General features: G+C 49.9%; 1 protein-coding gene and 1 long non-coding RNA gene across 2 annotated transcripts; both read left to right on the top strand.

The window, feature by feature from the left end:
- Nucleotides 1-684: 684 nt before the first annotated feature.
- Nucleotides 685-10,571, top strand: LOC144942707 (uncharacterized). The gene is made up of 3 exons (XR_013639408.1): nucleotides 685-702; nucleotides 8,837-9,017; nucleotides 10,452-10,571. It is a non-coding gene; the product is annotated as an uncharacterized LOC144942707 (long non-coding RNA).
- Nucleotides 10,572-10,705: 134 nt separating this feature from the next.
- Nucleotides 10,706-16,068, top strand: LOC144942648 (uncharacterized). The gene is made up of 5 exons (XM_078869445.1): nucleotides 10,706-10,736; nucleotides 11,123-11,248; nucleotides 13,051-13,137; nucleotides 14,965-15,219; nucleotides 16,055-16,068. Exons 1-5 carry the CDS (start codon nucleotides 10,706-10,708, stop codon nucleotides 16,066-16,068), a joined length of 513 nt encoding a protein of 170 aa, XP_078725571.1.
- The last annotated feature ends 4,570 nt before the right edge of the window (nucleotides 16,069-20,638 follow it).

Below are 20,638 nucleotides of genomic sequence, written 5' to 3'. Positions count from 1 at the left end.
TGGAGATTCAGAGACTCCAAGTCAAAAAATAGATTTTACCAGTGTCAGAACTTGAGCTGACATTGGGCTTTGTTACAAGGTTTACCGGACCAATTTCGTCCTGGAAATATGCAATGCATATGCGGGACCATCCGTTGCACTGGTTAATATTTTTTATTGTGTAATACATTCAGAAATATATTTTGCAGTATTTAAAATACATCACTCTACTGTGTCTTTTTCACTTATAATGTGCACTCACTGTGTGGGACCCTACCTCGCTTGTTGGTACTTACTTCAGTACTCTTCACCCCTCGAGGTTGCCCACCTTTATTACCCAACCTGACCATACGTTGTACCTTCCCTTGGTTTTTTTTCAGTAAAATACTTCTGGTAAATTACTATTTTTCAAAATAAAAACTAGCCTAACAAAAAATTCTGCAAAAATATTATTTTCTGAACATCGATACAAACACAATACATGAAAGTCATTCATCTGTGCTCATTGATTACTGCTGGTGGTGGGTTTGTGCAGCCGATGGGACTTTGACGTGGAGCCCCAGAAGCTCAGAGCCAGCATTTGGCGTGGTGAGCGCCAGCGACGGCAAGGCCTCTTCTTCGCTGCTGGTCAACCTCACTCTGTGCAACTGCAGCGCCCACTCCACGTGCCTCTACAACCAGACCACCCTGAGCATCACCGGTAGCGACGGATCCACTTTCCAGGTCAGTTGGGCAGTCATTCACTTGACCAATTCACTCGCAGCCATTACGTGATAGTTGTTTCCAGAAAACTGCTTTTCTGGAAAGTTCAACACGAATTTTTGTTTAATGGGTCACTCTCCTTTCATTCCATGAATCAAAACAGTGCTTTGGCATTGGGGCAGAAGTGCAAATAACACAAACTCAACACATATTTCAATAACATTGCCTTTATAATGGAAATAATATATTTAATGGATGACACTATGGGAACCTCATTTGCCAGTAAAAATATGATAATTGTTTTTTTACCCTTCTATCTGTGTAGATCCTTGCCCCGAGCTCTCATACTCTTGTAGGGGTGTTAGAGAGAGAGCCCGTTATGCATAGCAGCCTATGGCAAACAAACACAGTAGGCGGGGCTACATGAGTGCACGAGCAGGTGCCCTCTACGACGTCCGCGCCAGACACCCTGGGGGGTCGATTCGGACGTTATGATCCCCCGGGGCCCCACCCCTCAGGGAGGGGTTGGGTATAAAAGGGGAATGTATCGAAGGGCTCGGGAGTGATGTTTAGCTAAGAAGAGAAGACGGAAGATGTCTTAGATAGAGCCCTGGACTCCCCCTGGTACGCCGTCCTTATCAGGACCGCGCAGGCTCGAGCCAGTGGCGTGGTACCAGAGCCAGAGCCAGTGCTGGTCTGGAACTCTGGGTACCGGGCCCGACTGACCAGTGTCGGGCCAAGATAGCCTCCCCTAGCCCATTAGTGGAGGACTCAGAGGCAGGCTAGGGTTAGCTAGGAGGTGTGTCCTCAGATAGACGGGTGAGGGGGCCGATACCCCCTCAGTGTGTATGTCACAACGTATGGTGTTGAATAAACCAGTGTGCCTCCAACTCCGGTGTGAACGAGTCGTGAGCGTTACTACATCTGGCGTCAGAAGTGAAACAAAGTACGAACATGGATACACGCCGGACGACTCGTGTCGGGGTACCAGAGGCAGAGGACACCACTGCAGTCGGAGGGCCCGAGACAGCTGAAGATGCCATCGAGCAGCCAGGGCTGGGCGCATCCATGCCACAGCAGCTGGAGGAAGGGGAGCTGTCGACGGAGGGGCTGAGGCAGGCGCACGCGAAGCTGGCCGAGCTGCTGTACGCCGCAGCCGCCATGCTCGACAACATCACGCAGCTGGGGGCTGCGGGACCGCCACGGGGCGACAGCAGCCGACGACCACAGCGCCTTCCCGCCATTTCGACGGAGCAACATTTTGAAACTCCCGCCATCGCCGCAGCTGCTGTTGAGGGCGTGGCCGCTCTAAGCATCGCGTCCAACGGCGGGAGTACAGTACCTGCCGCGTCACCACCAACGGGCGGAACGTCACCACGGGTGCGACCGGCGATGCCATCGCTGGTTCGTGCCGACGCTGAGTTGAGTGAGGCGGACGAGGGAGTGCGATCTTCCTCTGCAGCCGCTGCCTTACATCAGCGACTACCTCCACTCAAGGAATTTGTGGGCGAGGATGGCGACTGGGGCGGCTTCCAGCGGCGCTTCCTCGCTCACCAGGAGATGGCACAGTGGACAGACGCCGAGGCTCTCCGCGCGCTGCCAGCACTCCTCGACAGCGACGCCCTCGCCACTCTAACATCGGCTCTGAAGGAGAGGCGCTCCACGCTGCGGAAGGCGATGCAGGTGCTGTCTGCAGTATATGGTCCACCATCGGACTGTCGCCAACTCTTTTACGATCGCCAGCGGGGGACGAAGGAGTCGCCCCTGGCGTACCACACAAGCCTCCTGGCACTGGCGAAGGAGGCCTTTCCACGAATGGACGACGAGGGTGTCGACGCCATGGTGACAGAGAAGATACTTTTGCTGGCGGACGACTTAGTCATCGTCATTGTCGCACAGGACGATGCAGAGATGTGCTCCCTCCAAGCGGCCCGTCTTCTCCACGCAAACCTGTCCTCTTAACGACGGAAGGCCAGCAAGGCGGCGAGCGGGCGTGCCGTCGCTGCGGCCACCCTCCCGGCGGAAGAGGTTTGCGCCATCGACCATCGACGGCAGCATGGAGCGGGAGTACGGGAGGACCGGGCCAGTCCAAGCCGTCTACAACATCCATCGTCGTCACCAGCGCTTCCACGCTGTTACAACTGCGGCATCCGGGGCCACGTCGCCTCGGGGTGCCGCTCTCCTCGGCAGCGCGGGATGACATCTCAACGGGACGCCGGCCCTCGTCACAAGCTCCACCATCATAATCCGGCGAGTCGCGGCACCCCTCATGTTTGGCCCACGCACACGCCCGTCACACACTCAAACACCGCAGCGAAGGGGGGGCCAATATCACGTACCATGGCACCAACACGCACCGCTCTGGGTACTCAGATTGAACCCAGCCAGTGGTCCGTGTTGGCCCATCGGGTTGTAGCCGCGTCGTCGGGGTCGTCGGCCGTTGTGGGTCACATCGATGGGGTCGAGGTGCGCATCCTGGTCGATACAGGAGCATCGGCGACCATTATTTCGGAGTTGATTTACAACATTCTCCCTGCCCAGAGCCGTCCTTTGATGCCTGTTAACGTGCCATTCTTTGCTGCTAACGGGGGTTCACTTGGCATCATTGGACAAATTCGAGCCCAAATTTGTGTCGGGGATATTAAATTGTCTGGGCCGATTTTTGTTTCCTCCTCGCTGGCGGTTCCGTGCCTGCTGGGGACGGACTTCCTGGCCAAAATGCCGATTAGGATATTGATCGACCAGGGATGCATTGAGCTCCCATCGGGCCGACGCATGGCGTTTCTGCCATCCCCCGCTACGAGTCGGACGGCGTTCGCGACGGTGCCGGCGTTCGTAGATAGAACGGTGCGCGTTCCTCCGGGGGCGCAAATGTTGATTCCTTTGAAACTTCGGCGGCCCTTCGCTAAGGGCATTGGGGCTCAAGGGGTTCTGCTGGGGCCGTCTAGGGCCGGGGTCAGTGGACCTAATTTACTCCCGGCCCAGACCATAGTGAGAGGGGAAGGAGAACCCTTCATCGCGGTCCTCAATGTGGGCTCACAGACGGTGGTGGTCCCACAGGGGACCGTGCTTGCTCACGCAACGCTGGTGCCCTGTGAGGAACCCGTCGCGAGTCATGTTGGCGCTGTCCCTGCACCGCGACCACATTCGGACAGCGATGAAGGGTGGCTCGAGGCGCTTTGTGCGGGATCGACGGACCTGTCAAATTTAGAGCGTCAACGTCTTAAGACACTACTGAGGGAATTTTCCGACGTTTTCAGTCGGGATAAATACGATTTGGGCTGCACTCATCTGCTGCGTCACCATATTGATACGGGTGACAGCGCGCCAATACGCCAGAATCCTTTTCGGTTAAGTCCCGCCGAAAAGGACCATGTCAAATCGGCTGTTGATGACATGTTAGCCGCCGACATCATTTCTCCCTCCAACAGCCCTTGGGGAGCGCCGATCGTCCTGGTTAAAAAGCAGGATGGCTCGTTGCGGTTTTGCGTTGACTTTCGGCGCCTTAATAAAATTACGGTTGCCGACGCATACCCGCTCCCACGGATGGACGAATCGCTTGACGCCTTGGCGGGAGCGCGATTCTTCTCCACATTGGATTTACTTTCGGGATTCTGGCAGCTTCCTCTGGACGATGATTCAAAGCCTAAAACTGCTTTCCGTACACCGCACGGCCTGTTTCAATTCAACCGGTTGCCGATGGGCTTACACTCAGCGCCGGCAACTTTCCAGCGGTTGATGGAATTGGTTTTGGCTGGATTGCAATGGGAGTCGTGCCTGATTTATTTGGATGACGTCATTGTCTTTGGCAAAACTTTTGATGAACATCTCCAGAGGTTGCGGGCGGTTTTCCTAAAGATGCGGGCTGCTAATTTGAAATTTAAGCCCCAAAAATGCCATTTGTTACGCGAGTCGGTGCGTTATTTGGGGCACATCGTGGGGCGCTCAGGTATTTCTACCGATCCCGCCAAAACGCAGTGTGTAAGCTCCTGGCCGACTCCCACCTCAGTGGGAGAGGTTAGGAGTTTTATTGGGTTTGCGTCGTATTATAGACGCTTCGTCGCTAATTTTGCGACTATCGCCAAACCCCTACACGCTTTAACATCTAAAGGGGTTCGGTTCTGCTGGGGTCAGGAGGAGGAAGCTGCTTTTTGCTCCCTTCGGGACGCTTTGGTAAACGCTCCTCCCCTGATTTACCCTGATTTTTCAAGACCGTTCTTGCTCGACACCGATGCGAGCAACACGGGTATTGGGGGCGTGCTCTCCCAGGTGGTTGACGGCGTGGAACGTGTGGTTGCGTACGGCAGTCGGGTGTTGTCTCCAGCGGAGCAAAGATATTGTGTCACCCGTAGGGAACTGTTGGCAATTGTCCATTTCATCCAACAGTATCGCCCATATCTGTACGGTTGGCATTTTACCGTCCGCACAGATCATGCGGCACTGCAGTACGCCCTGAGGGTTCAACAGCCATCGGGACAATTGTCCCGATGGTTGGAGGTCCTCCAGGATTACGATTTCCAAACCACATACCGTAAGGGCGTTCGCCACACCAACGCGGACGCTCTGTCGCGCTTGCCAACCACCTCCGAGTGTGCATGCCTCCTGGGGTCTGGACGTTGCAGGCCTCCAGGGGACACATCGGTTCCTGTCTTGGCGGCCGCCAACGACGACGATACAGTAGTTACTAATTCTATCGAACAACAGGGCAAAGATTCCCTGTTGGGGTTGCCCGTCATTGAATGGGGGCGCCTCCAGATGGAGGATGTCTCCCTCCTCGGGTGGCGACGTCGCGTTGGCGGTGCGGCGGGGGGAAAAAGGGGTAATTCCGACGCATGGGAAATGTGCCAAGGTCTGCTGATGCATTGGGACGGGAAGTCCCGTCGACATCGGCTGGTGGTCCCTACTGGGTTGCGGGGCAGGGTGGTATGGGCCGCTCATGAGCGCCTCCTACACCTGGGGACCCAAAAGACTCTCGCCTTGCTGCAACTTGATTTTTTTTGGCCTGGCATGACGAGGGATGTTGGGGATTTGTTGGGATCATGCCCTCAATGTGCACAACACAAACCGCCGACACGGGAGTCTAACCCGCCCTTGCAATCGATCAAAGTGTCCAGGATAAACGAGCTGGTCGCTCTGGACATTTTGGGACCATTCCCCGCCACCCCCAGGGGGAATAGATATTTGTTGACTGGTGCCGAGTATTTTACACGCTGGCCTATGGCCTGGCCTCTGGCCAACCAGTCGGCAGCAGCCATCGTGGAGGCCTTTGTTCATGGTTATGTCCTGGACAAAGGTGCTCCGGAGAGGCTGCTGACCGACCAGGGCAGAAATTTTTCCGGTAAACTACTCAGACAAGTCTGTGAGCTCCTGGGCACAAAGAAAATTCGGACCTCCCCCTATCACCCACAAACTGACGGGATGGTCGAACGTTTGCATCGCACCATCACGTCCATGTTATCACAACAAGTTTCGGACTCGCAAACGGATTGGGACCTACAAATTCAGGGGGTCTTGGCGGCGTACCGGATGGCACCCCATGCAGCTACGGGGTTTTCTCCCTTTTACCTCATGTACGGCCGAGAACCAGACCCGCCTGTTCGTGCCCAGTTGCAGATCCCCGTGCCGCAGGGAAAAACTAATCTGGCTGACCACGTTAAATTTAATCTGGACAAATTGACCGAGGCACGGGATGCTGCAATGCAAAACTCTCACCTCCGTCAGAAGGCGAATGAGCGCCTCAGATTGAGTCGAGCGCACATGCTGCAGTGGAAGCCGGGGGACAAGGCATGGCTGCACTGCCCCCAGGTGCCACTGGCAACCTCCTCTAAACTGGTGCGGCCGTGGCGGGGCCCTGTGGAAGTGGTGGAGGTGTTACGACCGCAGTGCGTGCGCATCAAGTGGGGGAAGCGGCGATGGTTCGTGCACCCCTCTAGATTAAAACCCTTCGCTGCGGTACACAACCCCACTTCACACGCGCGTGGCCAAACATGTGGGGGGTCGGCCGACTCGCTGGGTCCGTCTCCGTCGCTCTCACCTAATGCCTTGCCGGCTGTGCCACCTTCAGGTGCATCAGGAGTGACGGGCTCACGCCCGATCACCCCTCCTGCGGATACCGAGGGTCACGCGGAGTCGGATGAATGCTCACCCCAAGACGGACAGTTGCCACCTGATGTTCCGCCACGCGCGGTTACCCCGTGTGAGGGGCCCGCTGCAAGGACGCGCGCTAAAATGCGCAAACTGTTGTGAGGCCGGAAAATGTGTACATAGCTGTTGTGTTCATTGGGTGTTGTGTGGGTGGTGTGTTCCCCGCTCCTTGGATGTACATATGTTGGGTTCACTGTGTGTTGTGTGTGCGTGGTGGGTTCCCTGCTGATTGTATATAGGCTGTTTTTTTTGCGAAATTCGTATTTATTCGGGGGGGGGGGGTGCGACGGGTTGTTTTCTCATCTTGCTGTTGCGTTCTTGTTCTGGTTCCTGTTATTGTTAAGAAAAATAGTGAGGCACACGCGCGGTCAAGGGGTGAATGCACCTTTATTGTCAATTTTTGTATGTTGGCAGCCGGGACGGCTGCATGCTATGCGGGGGGGAGTGATGTAGGGGTGTTAGAGAGAGAGCCCGTTATGCATAGCAGCCTATGGCAAACAAACACAGTAGGCGGGGCTACATGAGTGCACGAGCAGGTGCCCTCTACGACGTCCGCGCCAGACACCCTGGGGGGTCGATTCGGACGTTATGATCCCCCGGGGCCCCACCCCTCAGGGAGGGGTTGGGTATAAAAGGGGAATGTATCGAAGGGCTCGGGAGTGATGTTTAGCTAAGAAGAGAAGACGGAAGACGTCTTAGATAGAGCCCTGGACTCCCCCTGGTACGCCGTCCTTATCAGGACCGCGCAGGCTCGAGCCAGTGGCGTGGTACCAGAGCCAGAGCCAGTGCTGGTCTGGAACTCTGGGTACCGGGCCCGACTGACCAGTGTCGGGCCAAGATAGCCTCCCCTAGCCCATTAGTGGAGGACTCAGAGGCAGGCTAGGGTTGGCTAGGAGGTGTGTCCTCAGATAGACGGGTGAGGGGGCCGATACCCCCTCAGTGTGTATGTCACAACGTATGGTGTTGAATAAACCAGTGTGCCTCCAACTCCGGTGTGAACGAGTCGTGAGCGTTACTACACTCTGATGGTGCATTGTCCTTAAGTTGTGTGCCTTTTGGCGTCATCTGGTCCAACCCATGTGAGACTAGGCTCTAAGGAAAGCTGTCTCGGGTGTGGACCAATCAACTTCAAGGACAGTGCACATTATCAGAGTTATGTCTTTTGTTTGTATTATGACTGCAGGTATTGCGGTTTATAAAAACATGACTCCTTGTAAAAAGGTGTCAGTTTTGTTGCCAGATAGAAGGGTAAAAAAACAATTATCTTAATGGATGACGTTTAGAAGATGTCCCTCCTTCGTAGCTATGAATATATTTACAATATTTATTTCCTCTTCAGGGCAGTGTTATTGATGCATGTGTTGGCTTTTGTCAATCTATGTTAAATGACGAGATTGCTTTGTGAGTTTCTTCCCCACAAAATTAGGATGTGCTTTTTCACATGAAAGTTGTATTTGTGGTTCAGTTTTCACGCTTAAAATAATATATATAAAGTTGGTCAAATATCTATATTTTAAAAGTTACTGAATGTGAATTCAAGTGATCCCTTGGGTGTTATTCTTAAGTGGTGGACACCTTGTGCTGGTGGAAAGTCTGTCTTTAAAAAATATATTTATAGTTATTAAATTTATTTTTGCTTTAATAATGAATTGCTCATTCAAAAGTTCAAGAATGTATTTAAATAGCCATATATGTACAGCATAGTGCTGCATAAAAATTTACCCAACATATATATTTTTTTATAATTCTTCAAATGTCATACATTTTAATCTCGTACTTAGGGGTAAAATTACGTAATTTTGGTCAAAATAATATGTTATCTGGATGTGAAGTCAGAAAACAGCATTTCAGTTTATGTATTGGAAAACCCATACATTTACCACTATCAGTGCGCTTGAATACCGTTTAATCATAATGCTTGATCGGCCCTTAGGGAGGAGATGGCTTTAGTTTGCGTACATAACCCGTGTCACGCTTAATTTATTTGCCGTTTTGCTGCGATCGTCTGAAGGTTGCCGGCTGTCTGTGTGATACTGGCTACGCGGGAGCATACTGCACGGACGACTACAATGCCTGTGTGGACAGCCCTTGCCATCCTGGAGTGAACTGCACAGATCAACCTGCACCCTCCCTAGGCTTTTCGTGTGGGCCCTGTCCCGTTGGGCTCACAGGCAATGGGAGCAAGTGTTACGGTGTGTACATATTTTATTCTTTAATTGTGTTCATTAATTCCTCATTCATTAGAAATAAGGTGCAGTACAGACAATTTTCACGCAATCAATGAATCATTTTTCTTACTCAATTTAAAAAATGCCATAAAATACACCATATAATAATATTAACAACTTTCTGCAGTGATAATGCATAGTCATAACTCTGTATTGAAAAAGAATAAGCACTTTTACCCTACCTGGCAATAACACAAGGATTAAGATGTTCAAACACCAAGTAGAAACCTATTGCGTTATCTGGGCTTGGTGAGACAAGGCCATGTCTCTGGTATATGCCAATTAGTTTCAAAGACAATGCATATATTATCAGAGCATGTTTGTTTGCATGTTTTGCCACAATCGTGTGTGGTTAATGCAGCCTTGACACCTTTAAAAAAGGTGTCTATTTGTTGATTGAACGTCTTAACACCTCCTGTGTTATTACACCTCCTGTGTTATTGCAATAAATGGTAAAGTCACGTAGATAGGTTCTCTTTGAACCTGTCAACGTGACTTTACCGAAATACCCAAAGAATATAAATTCCTGGAGTCACGAAAGCTTTAAATCAAGACCTATTCTGCTTTTTCCATCATTTCAATCCTGGCAAAAAGGTCCCATAGGCATATATTTATTTTGCTTAACAAGATTGCACACTTTCATTAGACTTAGTACTGTCACTTTCAGATATTTTGGATGTTGACAAGTGATAAAAAAACACCACAAATCAAACGTTGAATGCAACACATAGGGTATGCATATACAAAGGTGGTCAAGGTGCAGCACTCCGATTGCTTGTTCACTCCATTGCTGGCAGGAGAACCTCAACTGGAGTATATTTTTGACCTACTCTTCCATGCTATCCCAGATGTCGTGGAAGAGGTGCAAGTACCCACACTTTACCCCACACGACTTTCCTCATGGACTAACTGTTGCAGCACACATGTACACCTGGGTGGACCAAAGTGGGCGGATTTAAGAAAATTCCACTATTATTTCAACTGCCGTTGCCGGAAGATGAGACCTGATAATGCTTAAACATTGTAAATCTGCTTAAAGTAGATTAACACATAGGATTTCGTGACCAATATTATCCATAATAGAGGAATTTTCGTTTAGATCGCATAAATATCAACGTGTCGTTAAACCCACCACCACACGACACAGTCAATTAGTAAGGTTTGTCACCTAAACGAAACATGCCAATTAGTTACTGGTTCAGCACACCGATGTGTTGGAAACTAAACCCACAACATTTACGATCTGAGTACGACGTTTTGCCTCTAATTAGAACCAGCCCCTCATCAGGTGACGACCAGAATTGTGGAGAAATCCTCCTCCTGTTTCGGTCTCAAAAACAGAGGGGTAAATGTGATGTCATAACCTGATTGTGTTATGCACCGTTGATGGATCGGCAGATGTGGACGAATGCCTGGAAGTACCCGCCAAATGCAATCAGACATGCTTGAACAACAATCATGGATTTACATGCTCTTGCGACATTGGCTACATCAACACCACCATCGACAGCTCTATGTGCCAAGGTATCAATTACATTGTTACAATATAGTGACAAAACGTAAATATTAGAAGGGGTAATGTCTATTTTGTTAGTTGAATGCGATTTGACAATCATTTTTTTTTCCTACATGAATATTAAGTTCAATACGTGATGTTAATTGAAATATATCTGACGGTTAACTGTGATATTGTCATTTGAGTATTTTAAATAACCTACCATGTATGACATCTGAAATCAAACATATTTGCATCATATTCTTTGGGTCTTTCGGTAAAGTCATGTAGATAAGTTCAAAGAAAATAACAAAAAACTACGACGTTTCGATCGCAACACAAGCGGTCGTCCGCTTGTGTAGCGATCGAATAGTAGTTTTTGGTTCTTTTATTTGAACCTATCTACGTGATTTTACCGAAAGACCCAAAGAATATGAATTTCTGCAGTCACGAAAGCTTTAAGTCAAGATATTTGCATCAGTGAGGCATTTTTACAAAATAATTTTTCGTGAAAGAGTACTTTTATTAAGTACATCCAAATGTTTTAATTTATTTTTGTTCTCTGCATGTGCAGATATCAATGAATGTGCCCTCAATTCGTCGCTTTGTGTTGAAAATGGTGTCTGTTTCAACACGCTCGGGAGCTACGAGTGCAATTGCAAGGAAGGGTATCAAGGGGTTGGCTCTATCTTGTGTCAAGGTAAACACACTTTTACAAATGCGTCGCATATTTAAAATTGGTCTTTTGTAATTTTTTGCTTTAAAGTGGAGTTTTTTTCAGTTTTTACGATCAAAGAGTGGCTCTGGAACGTATTAAATAATCGCAGGATGCAAGAGGTGACACACGTCCTCAGCACTTTCAACATGAAACGTTGTTTGCTGGAGCTGACTTGTCAACTTTTGTCACTGCACAATTGTACAGCACGGTAGATCATACCATTTTCAGAAATGATTCATGATTTTTTTAAAGACGTATCTTCCGTGAATCCTACGAGTTCTGTTTCAAATTCTGAGTCATAAAATGCGTATCAAACGTATGAAGTGCTGTATACAAAATACAATGGTGCATTGCTAATTATTAAAATTGGTTCCTTGGGTTTTTCAACCTTGGCTCCCATAGGAATCGCACTGCATGGGCCAAGTACACTGACACAGTTTGTGCTGTAGAGCATTGCTCCACAATCGGTGTGCTGCCCCCGTGGCATAACCCCAGGCGTGCCGCGATGTTTTAGAATTAATCAACAAAAACACAGACAACAAAAGAGCATAATTAACAAATGCATCGACACAGAGACATCAACATAAAACAATGAAATAGATGTACACATAGACATAGAAATGAGACACAGTAGGCAGACACAGAAATTAAAAATAAAATAATGAAATAGACGGACAAACACTCCACTTGAGAAAGAGACGCGCGCACACACACACATCATCATTATAAGCCGTGATCAGTCTTCTCCTGGATTAAGTGCCTAAAGTTATTTTTTGGCCAAGACAACGATTGTTGCTCGTAACTTTTTATCCTCGTCGCCTACGTCTGAGTCTACAATAATAATAATTAGCAGTCCTCTTTCACTGTTGTAGGATGGCCTCCTGACACTGTCAGTCATGGGGTTGATTGACTATATTTCAGCACGTCGGTCAATGCATGCAACGGTTGTTAGCCGTGAGACCGGGAACATAATTCATATTCCCTAGTGCATAGTGCAGTGCGCTCGAATGTGTTGTAATCTTCTAAACTTAGCTGAAAATTTTTAAAAATTGTGTTCATTTCTTTGCAGATATTAATGAGTGTAGTGCCGCGATCGATCCCTGCCTATCCACAATCAACTCCTATTGCCAGAATACTCCAGGGTCCTACAAGTGCAACTGTTTTCCTGGCTACAATGGGACAAACTGCGCAGGTAGTGAAAATGTGTCAAAGAGCGTGTCACAGATGTGAAGCAGTAAACTTCCATACGGATTAATGGTACAATGAAAAACCAACGGATACAAGTTTAAATATTGAGTGTATCATTTCTATAAAACAGGGGATAATCGCGAAAGGGAACCCAGATTGTACTGTATGTATTTTGAACTTCTTTCGCACCATACGTAGCCAACTGTATTTGTCGGAGGTGCAGAGCGAAGGACAACAAACTAAACACAAATATCAGTTCTAAAGAAGGTTTGTTAAACACATCGTTAGAATTGTTTATGCGTATAAAGTATTTTGTAATTGACAGAGCAAATGCAATTAAAGTCTGCTGCAATGCGGTAAATACACTGTAGGTATGACGTCATAGAATAAATGCACACCCTTTTAAAAATGCCACATACACTGTGCCATGTCTTTTGTTTTTGCAGATATAAATGAATGTGCAATTCAAAACACATGCCATACCAATGCCACCTGTTCTAACAACGAGGGTTCCTACAACTGCATTTGCAAACAAGGCTTTACAGGAGATGGCAGAATGTGCAGTGACATCGATGAATGTTTGACAAATTGCACAGACCAATCTGCAAAGTGCGTCAACACGATTGGATCTTACCTCTGCTCTTGTGCTAAAGGATACACCTACATTGGGGATAACAACCCAGGTAACGATACATTAAAGTGGTATAACAGCAAAGGTGTTATGGTATATATCACGTCAAACACGTTATTGGTATATTACATTAACCACATGTTATAACCACTGTTTACATCCCACTAAATGGTATTCATTTTATGAATCCAAAAGTGATGATGGATTTGCACTTAAAACAGTTTGTTCACCTAGACAAGGTGGACACATCCATCACCTAGACAGACGTTTATACCTATATGGCAAAAAATATGTAGATTTCTTTAATTATCTTAGACATGTGATTGTAAATTATGAACCCAGAATTGCAGTGGTGGCATATGTAACCAGGTAATTTGCAAGCCAGTGTTAATGTGCTTTGGTAGTTGAATATCTCTGCATATTAATTAAACATTCTAATTAGAATTTTCTAGCTTTAGAATTTTGGCGGGCTACGGCCGCCTTATTCTCACTCCTGTGGAGGGCTTCTCAGCGCTTTGCGCCTCGCCCATCACCCCCACTGGTGTCCGCTTCTTCCCCCCCAAATGTGTGCAGATACTACTGACTATTGTATGTAGAGTGTGTGTAGGCATATACATGCCTACACACACAATACATTTCTTTTTTGGAGTCGGGGAGTGCAACATTTTGGGGGGGGGGGGAGGGGGGTGGTCGACAATTTTTGGAACCCTGTTGGATCAACTGTTTACCCCCACGTCTGGGGGGGGGGGGTCCACTTTAACTTCTTGATTCAGGCCTTCTGAAAGGATCTTATAATTTAGTTGACGGACAACCCGACTGCTGAGCTAGATACAACTGGTCCAGGTCTATTGTTTTTGCATATCCATTGAGAGATATTAATATATGGGGGAATTGACAATTTATAAATGCAATGTTGTTCAAGCTAGACTGATGAGGGCAACTAACATCATTGGTTTGCACTATCAGGAAGCGTTAACATTCAGTATAAGTGACTAAAGTGTATTCGATTTAACACGTAGGCTTTCGCGACCAATTTTATTCATAATAAAGTTTTTTGGGTTAGATCGCATAAGTATAAATGTGTCGTAACCCTCCACTACCCGACACAGCCAATTAGTAAGGGATTTGTCACGTAAACAAAATGCCAATTAGTGACTACTTCAGCCCACCGGTGTGCTGGAGAGTAAATCCACAACATTTACAATTTGAGTACGACGTTTTTGCTGGTAATTACATCCAGCATCATGGGGCGATTTGCCATAATAATGAAGCCATCCACCTGCTTCCGGTCTTAAATAGAGCAAGACGACGTCATCACTGAACCCATCAAATGTATTAATTGTACTGTACATAGGACAACATAACCACATGGTTCCTATTCATTCTCAGTTAACTCCCCAAATACCTGTCCATCTGATTCACAAGTTTATGCTGAACTGTAAATCATGTAATTACTTAACTTGCTGTTGTGTTTGACATATGTCCTGTCTGTATACTATTTCAATAATCACCCTGCTTGTATTTTTATGTTTCTGTAACTTGATTGTACCTTGAACAGTTTATAAAAGGGATTTGTCCAAGTCAACTTTCAATGCATTTAATTTCATATTTGTTTATGTTTGTGAAGGTATTTTCCACTTTTTCTGAAATACGGTTGTTTTTTTTGCTCTAATTCATATTTAGTTGCGTTTACTATCATTTATATTTGCGTCATTGCTGTTGTTTTTTCACGTCATTTCTTTTGGTCATTCCGGTGATCTCGGTCACTCTTGCAAAGAGAGACTCATTCCTGGTCTCTCGAGTTCTTACCTGGTTAAACAAAATCATCTAAAACCCTATTTGTCCGATGCTATGTTGTGTATTTTTTTATCCTCTCCAGAGAATGTAACTGCCTGCGTGGACATCAACGAGTGCAATATAACCTCACCGACTGTTTGTGGAGAAGGATCAAATTGCTCAAACAGTGATGGTTCATATCAATGCTTGTGTAACCCGGGTTATTATTACAACAACACCCTCAGCAGTTGCTTGGATTTGGATGAGTGCGCTACCAATCAGTACAACTGCAGTGCCAATTCTATTTGCAAAAACACCGTGGGGTCTGTGGAGTGCCAGTGCGTCGCTGGCTATGAGAGTGAGTTATTTTGCTTTGTTTTTCCATTTTTCATTAACAAAGAAAGCTCAACACATTTGCGAATAACACTGCCTTAAAAGGAGAAGTTATATACCTCTGCTCTTATGCTCATGGATGGGCCCACATTGGGGGAAACAACCCTGGTAACGATACATTGAGTGGTAAAACTGCAAATGTGTTATTGGTGTATATCATGTAAAATACGTTATGCTGGTAGGAACCTCCTGGTTACACCAGCCCACAGGGGATTATTGTGTCCGTCCGTCGTGCAGGGAGGGGCTGCGTGGGGAGGGAGGGGCTGGGTGCGGAGGGTGGGGCTGGGTGGGGAGGGGAGGGTGGAGAGGGGCTGGGTGAGGTGGGTGGGGAGGGTGGGAGGGGCTGGGTGTGGAGGGTGGGTCTGGGTGGGGGGTGGGAGGGGTGGGGCTGGGTGGGGAGGGGCTGGTCACCCCGTGGTGCCCTTATAAAACTCAACGTTTAACCTACTCACGCCGGCTTGTGCCCGCGCTCACAGTCGGGCATATTTGCGGAATACACCACGCCGCCGTTGACCCTGGCCATTGACCGAGCAACCCAACGTTCCTACCAGCTCCTTCCGCAGGAATGTGTTTGTTATATGCCATGCCCACGTGTTACAACGATTGTTGACATCCCACTAAGTGGTATTCATGTTATCAATCCAAGAGTGATAAAAAAGGATTTGCACTTAAACGAGTTTGTGTCCACCTAACTAAGGTGGACACATCCATCACTTAGATAGATATTTATACCTACATGGCAAAAAATATGTAGATTTGTTTAATTATCTTAGACATGTGATTGTAAATCATGAACCCAGAATTGCAGTGGTAGCATATGTGTAGTGGTGATACGCGCTGGGGTAGCGATCAGGTGCCAGCGCGTTGTGATTGGATGTGTGTGTGGTGACGCGCGCTGACGGTGAGGGATCAGGGGTCAGCGCGGGATCGTGGGTTGTGTGGTGCTGATTGGCTGGGTGCCGGTGACGCGCTGGTGTGGGAGTGATCGGGTGGCAGCGCGGCGTGATTGGTTGGTGAGTGGAAACACGCGTTGGGGGAAAAGAGGATCGTAGAGATAGCGTGTTGTGATTGGTTCACTAAGAAGCGATGCTCGCATCGAGGTCCGCATCCGCTCCGTCTCCCGGGAGGAGGGACTATATAAGGTGATGCGCACAGGCGCACGGGGAGAGTGTAACCAGCGAAGACTGAAGCCGGGAGGAAGAGATAGGGCCCTGCGGTACCTAGCAGAGGTGTGGACTCGAGTCATGTGACTTGGACTCGAGTCAGACTCGAGTCATGAATTTGATGACTTGCGACTCGACTTGGACTTGCATAACAATGACTTTGTCCCACCTATGAGATGTGGACTCGAGTCATGTGACTTGGACTCGAGTCAGACTCGAGTCATGAATTTGATGACTTGCGACTCGACTTGGACTTGCATAACAATGACTTTGTCCCACCTCTGGTACCTAGTCCCGCTGTCCTGTGAGGACCGGGACTCTGTGTAACCCAGAGGCGGAGTGTAGGGTGAGCATGCAGTGTCAGCATGCAGAGTGTGTAGCCAGGGCCTAGAGTCTACACGAGACGAGTGATGTGGGTGTAGCCAGAGGCATAGGGTCTACACGAGACGAGTCTACACGAGAAGAGTCTACACGAGAAGAGTCTACACGAGACGAGTGATGTGTGTGTAGCCAGAGGCATAGGGTCTACACGAGAAGTGTCTACACGAGACGAGTGATGTGTGTGTAGCCAGAGGCATAGGGTCTACACGAGACGAGTCTACACGAGACGAGTGATGGGTGTGTAGCCAGAGGCCTGGAGTCTACACGAGACGAGTGCAGAGTGTAGACAGAGGCGGAGGGTCTACACGAGTCAAGTACAGTGTGTTATAAGAAGAATAGAGGTTACGAGTTGTACCGGTGTCTGGTGACCGTACTCGGAAGAATAGAGACCACACGTTGTATCGAGATAAGCGAAGATTTAATAAAAGAAGTGTGTTACCCGTCAAGGAGTTTCCTGCCGTCATTTCCAATACTTCAACTGGCGTCAGAAGTGAAACTGTCTTCCAAGCATGGATACAAGGAAGACCAATCAGACCCACGGGATTGACCGCGAGGACAACCTTGACGACCCGGGCCAGCTACCGTCGGGGGGTGAGGACGAAGAATGGCCCACGCTGCAGGATCCGCCGGCGGCGCCGGAGGAGCGGCGGGGGACCGAGGGCGTGCTCCGGGAGGCGCACTCTCGTCTGGCGGAACTGCTGCTCGCCGCCGCGTCCATCCTGGCGGAGATCAGCTCGTCGGCTGGAGCGGAGATGGCGGCGGACATTCTACAGGGTCGCCCCGCAGATTCCCGCCAAAATGACTTGGCGATTCCCGCCATTTCATCGGCGTCGACTTTTGGCGGGAACGGCGACCGCCACGTGGCGGCGGTTCTCCAAGCGCGCCATCTTACGTCATCGACGCGCGCTGCGGACCGCCATCAGTCGTCCGCCATTGGGGCCGCCATCTTACACACCGACGGGGCGGCGGGAAGGAACCACGACGCGGAGGACGACTTCATTTTTCAACAGCGCCTCCCCGCATTGTCAGCCTTCAAGGCGGAAGGCGGGGACTGGGGCCAGTTTCAGCGCAGGTTTTTGGCGCATCAGGAGATGTCTGCCTGGTCCGATGCTACGGCGCTGCGGGCACTGCCTGCCATGTTGGACGACAACGCACTCGCGGCCTTCATGTCAGCTCGGAGGTCGGACCGCTCCACGCTTAAGGCAGCGCTGGGTCTCATGGCCAGGGTCTACGGACCTCCCTCGGCGTGCCGCCATCATTTTTATGCGAGGCGGAAGGCGGACACGGAGACCGCGCTCGCCTATCTCACGGCGTTGCTGGCTCTCGCCGATGCTGCATTCCCTCGGATGGACGAGGAGGGCCAGGATGCGATGGTTTTGGAGCAGCTGCTTAAGTTGGCGCAGGACCTGGGGGTCCCCATCAACACGGCCGACGAGATCGACATTTCTTCCTTACGGGTCGCTACGAGTATACAAGCGCACGAGGCCCTTCAACGCAAACAGGGGATCGTCTGCAACGCTGCCGTGGCCTCGGCTCCGGGTCCGGTGATCACCGAACCCCAAGTCGTCAGTCCGCGAGAGGAGGCGTTCACCGCGGGACGACCGGGGGACTGGAGGTCGGGGGGTCGGTCGCCTCTGCGATCGGCCCGCAAGCTGGAGCAACCGAGATCACCGACGACCCTCATCACGTGCTACAACTGCGGCCTCCGGGGCCACGTGGCGTCCGGTTGCCGCGCTCCCCGTCAGCGCGCCATGGGATCTCGGCTGGACGACGACCACGGCCCCAAGGCATCCCTACAAACCCCGGCAAGTCGCGGCACCTCACATGCTCGGCCCACACACTCGACACGCATGGGCCGTCGCGGAGCGACGGAAGAGGGCCGGTTAGGGTTCGGGGATTCGGTTCGGCGAGGGGGTTTCGGCCGGGACCAGAGAGACATTGAGTGGTCGGAGTTGGGGCATAGAATTGTGGCTGCTTCAGCGGGTTCATCCGTCGTTGCGGGTTCTATTGATGGGGTAGAGGTCAGGGTATTGGTGGACACGGGGGCGTCGGCGACTATTATATCTGACCTCATTTATAACATTCTCCCCGTCCAGTGCCGTCCGCTGCTCCCAGTGGATGTGTCGTTTTTCGCCGCAAATGGGGGATCGTTGGGCATTATCGGTCAGATTAGGGCGTCCATTTGCATTGGAGATATCAAATTGTCGGGACCCGTTTTCGTTTCGTCTTCTTTGGCGGTTCCTTGTCTATTGGGCACTGATTTTTTGGCTAAGATGCCCATTAAAATTCTAATCGATCAGCGTTGCATTGAACTACCTTCGGGTCGCCGTATTTCATTTTTGACGAGCCCTACTGAGATTCGGACGGCGTGCGCCACGATACAAGCATTGGCGACGCAGACCGTGCACGTGCCCCCGGGTTCACAGATGTTAATTCCCCTCCGGTTGCGGAAACCATGGGGGGAGGGGACTTCGGAACAAGGCATGCTTTTGGGTCCTTCTAACAGGGCTGTCGGAGGGGTCGATTTGTCGGTGGCTCACACCTTGGTTCGGGCGGACAAGGATCCGTTTGTGATGGTTTTAAACGCTGGATCGCGGCCAGCCGTCATTCAGCAGGGTACCGTGCTGGCTCACGCGGCGCGGGTTCCTGCGGAGGAGCGGCTGGTTGCGCACGTTGATCCGAGCCCCACGCAGAACATTGAACCGAGGGAGGACCTTGAATGGGTCCATTCGCTGTGCGCGGGCTCGGACGATTTGTCAGGGGTGCAGTTGGGTGCGCTGCGCGAGTTACTAATGGAATTTTCTGATGTGTTCAGTAAACATAAATATGACATTGGGTGTACGGATTTGTTACGCCACCACATTGACACGGGCGATGCGGCACCGGTCAGGTTAAATCCCTTCCGGCTGAGTCCTGCTGAAAAGGAACATGTTCAGTCGGCCGTTAACGATATGCTTGAAGCCGACATTATTTCGCCTTCCTCCAGTCCGTGGGGAGCACCTATTGTGCTGGTTAAGAAGCAAGACGGGTCCTTGCGATTTTGCGTAGATTTCCATCGCCTGAATAAGATCTCTGTGGCTGACGCGTATCCGCTCCCCAGGATGGACGAGTCCCTCGATGCATTGTCTGGTGCGCGATATTTTTCGACTCTTGATTTGTTATCGGGATTCTGGCAGTTGCCACTCGACGAAGAGTCTAAACCTAAGACAGCATTCCGGACTCCAGGGGGCCTGTTCCAGTTTAACCGGTTACCCATGGGACTTCACTCCTCTCCAGCGACGTTTCAGCGCCTTATGGAGTTGGTTTTGTCGGGTTTGCAATGGGAGACGTGCTTGATTTACCTTGACGATGTCATTGTTTTCAGTAAAACATTTGAGGAACACCTCCAGCGATTGAGAGGGGTGTTCTTGCGAATGCGATCGGCTAAATTGAAATTTAAACCGGCCAAATGCCACCTTTTTCGTAAGTCCGTTAGATACTTGGGTCACATTGTCGACTCTTCGGGGATCTCTACCGATCCCGCGAAGACGGACTGTGTCAGTTCATGGCCGACACCCACGTCAGTTGCAGACGTGCGCAGTTTCATCGGGTTTGCCTCGTATTACCGCCGATTCGTTGAGCACTTCGCCACTATTGCAAAACCCTTGCACGCTCTAACGGCGAAGGGTGTGAAGTTCAAATGGGGACCGGAAGAGGAGGCCGCGTTCTGCGCCCTCCGGGACGCCTTGGTGGGTGCCCCACCCTTGCGTTATCCGGATTTTGCGAGTCCCTTCTTGCTAGACACGGATGCTAGCAACACGGGCATAGGGGGGGTACTGTCCCAGGTCGTTGGGGGAGTCG

Source organism: Lampetra fluviatilis, chromosome 28, assembly GCF_964198595.1.
Source record: "Lampetra fluviatilis chromosome 28, kcLamFluv1.1, whole genome shotgun sequence".
In the NCBI taxonomy this organism is placed as follows: domain Eukaryota; kingdom Metazoa; phylum Chordata; class Hyperoartia; order Petromyzontiformes; family Petromyzontidae; genus Lampetra; species Lampetra fluviatilis.
The sequence above is the reverse complement of the archived record's forward strand: the minus strand, read 5'-3'. Positions and strand labels throughout refer to the sequence as shown.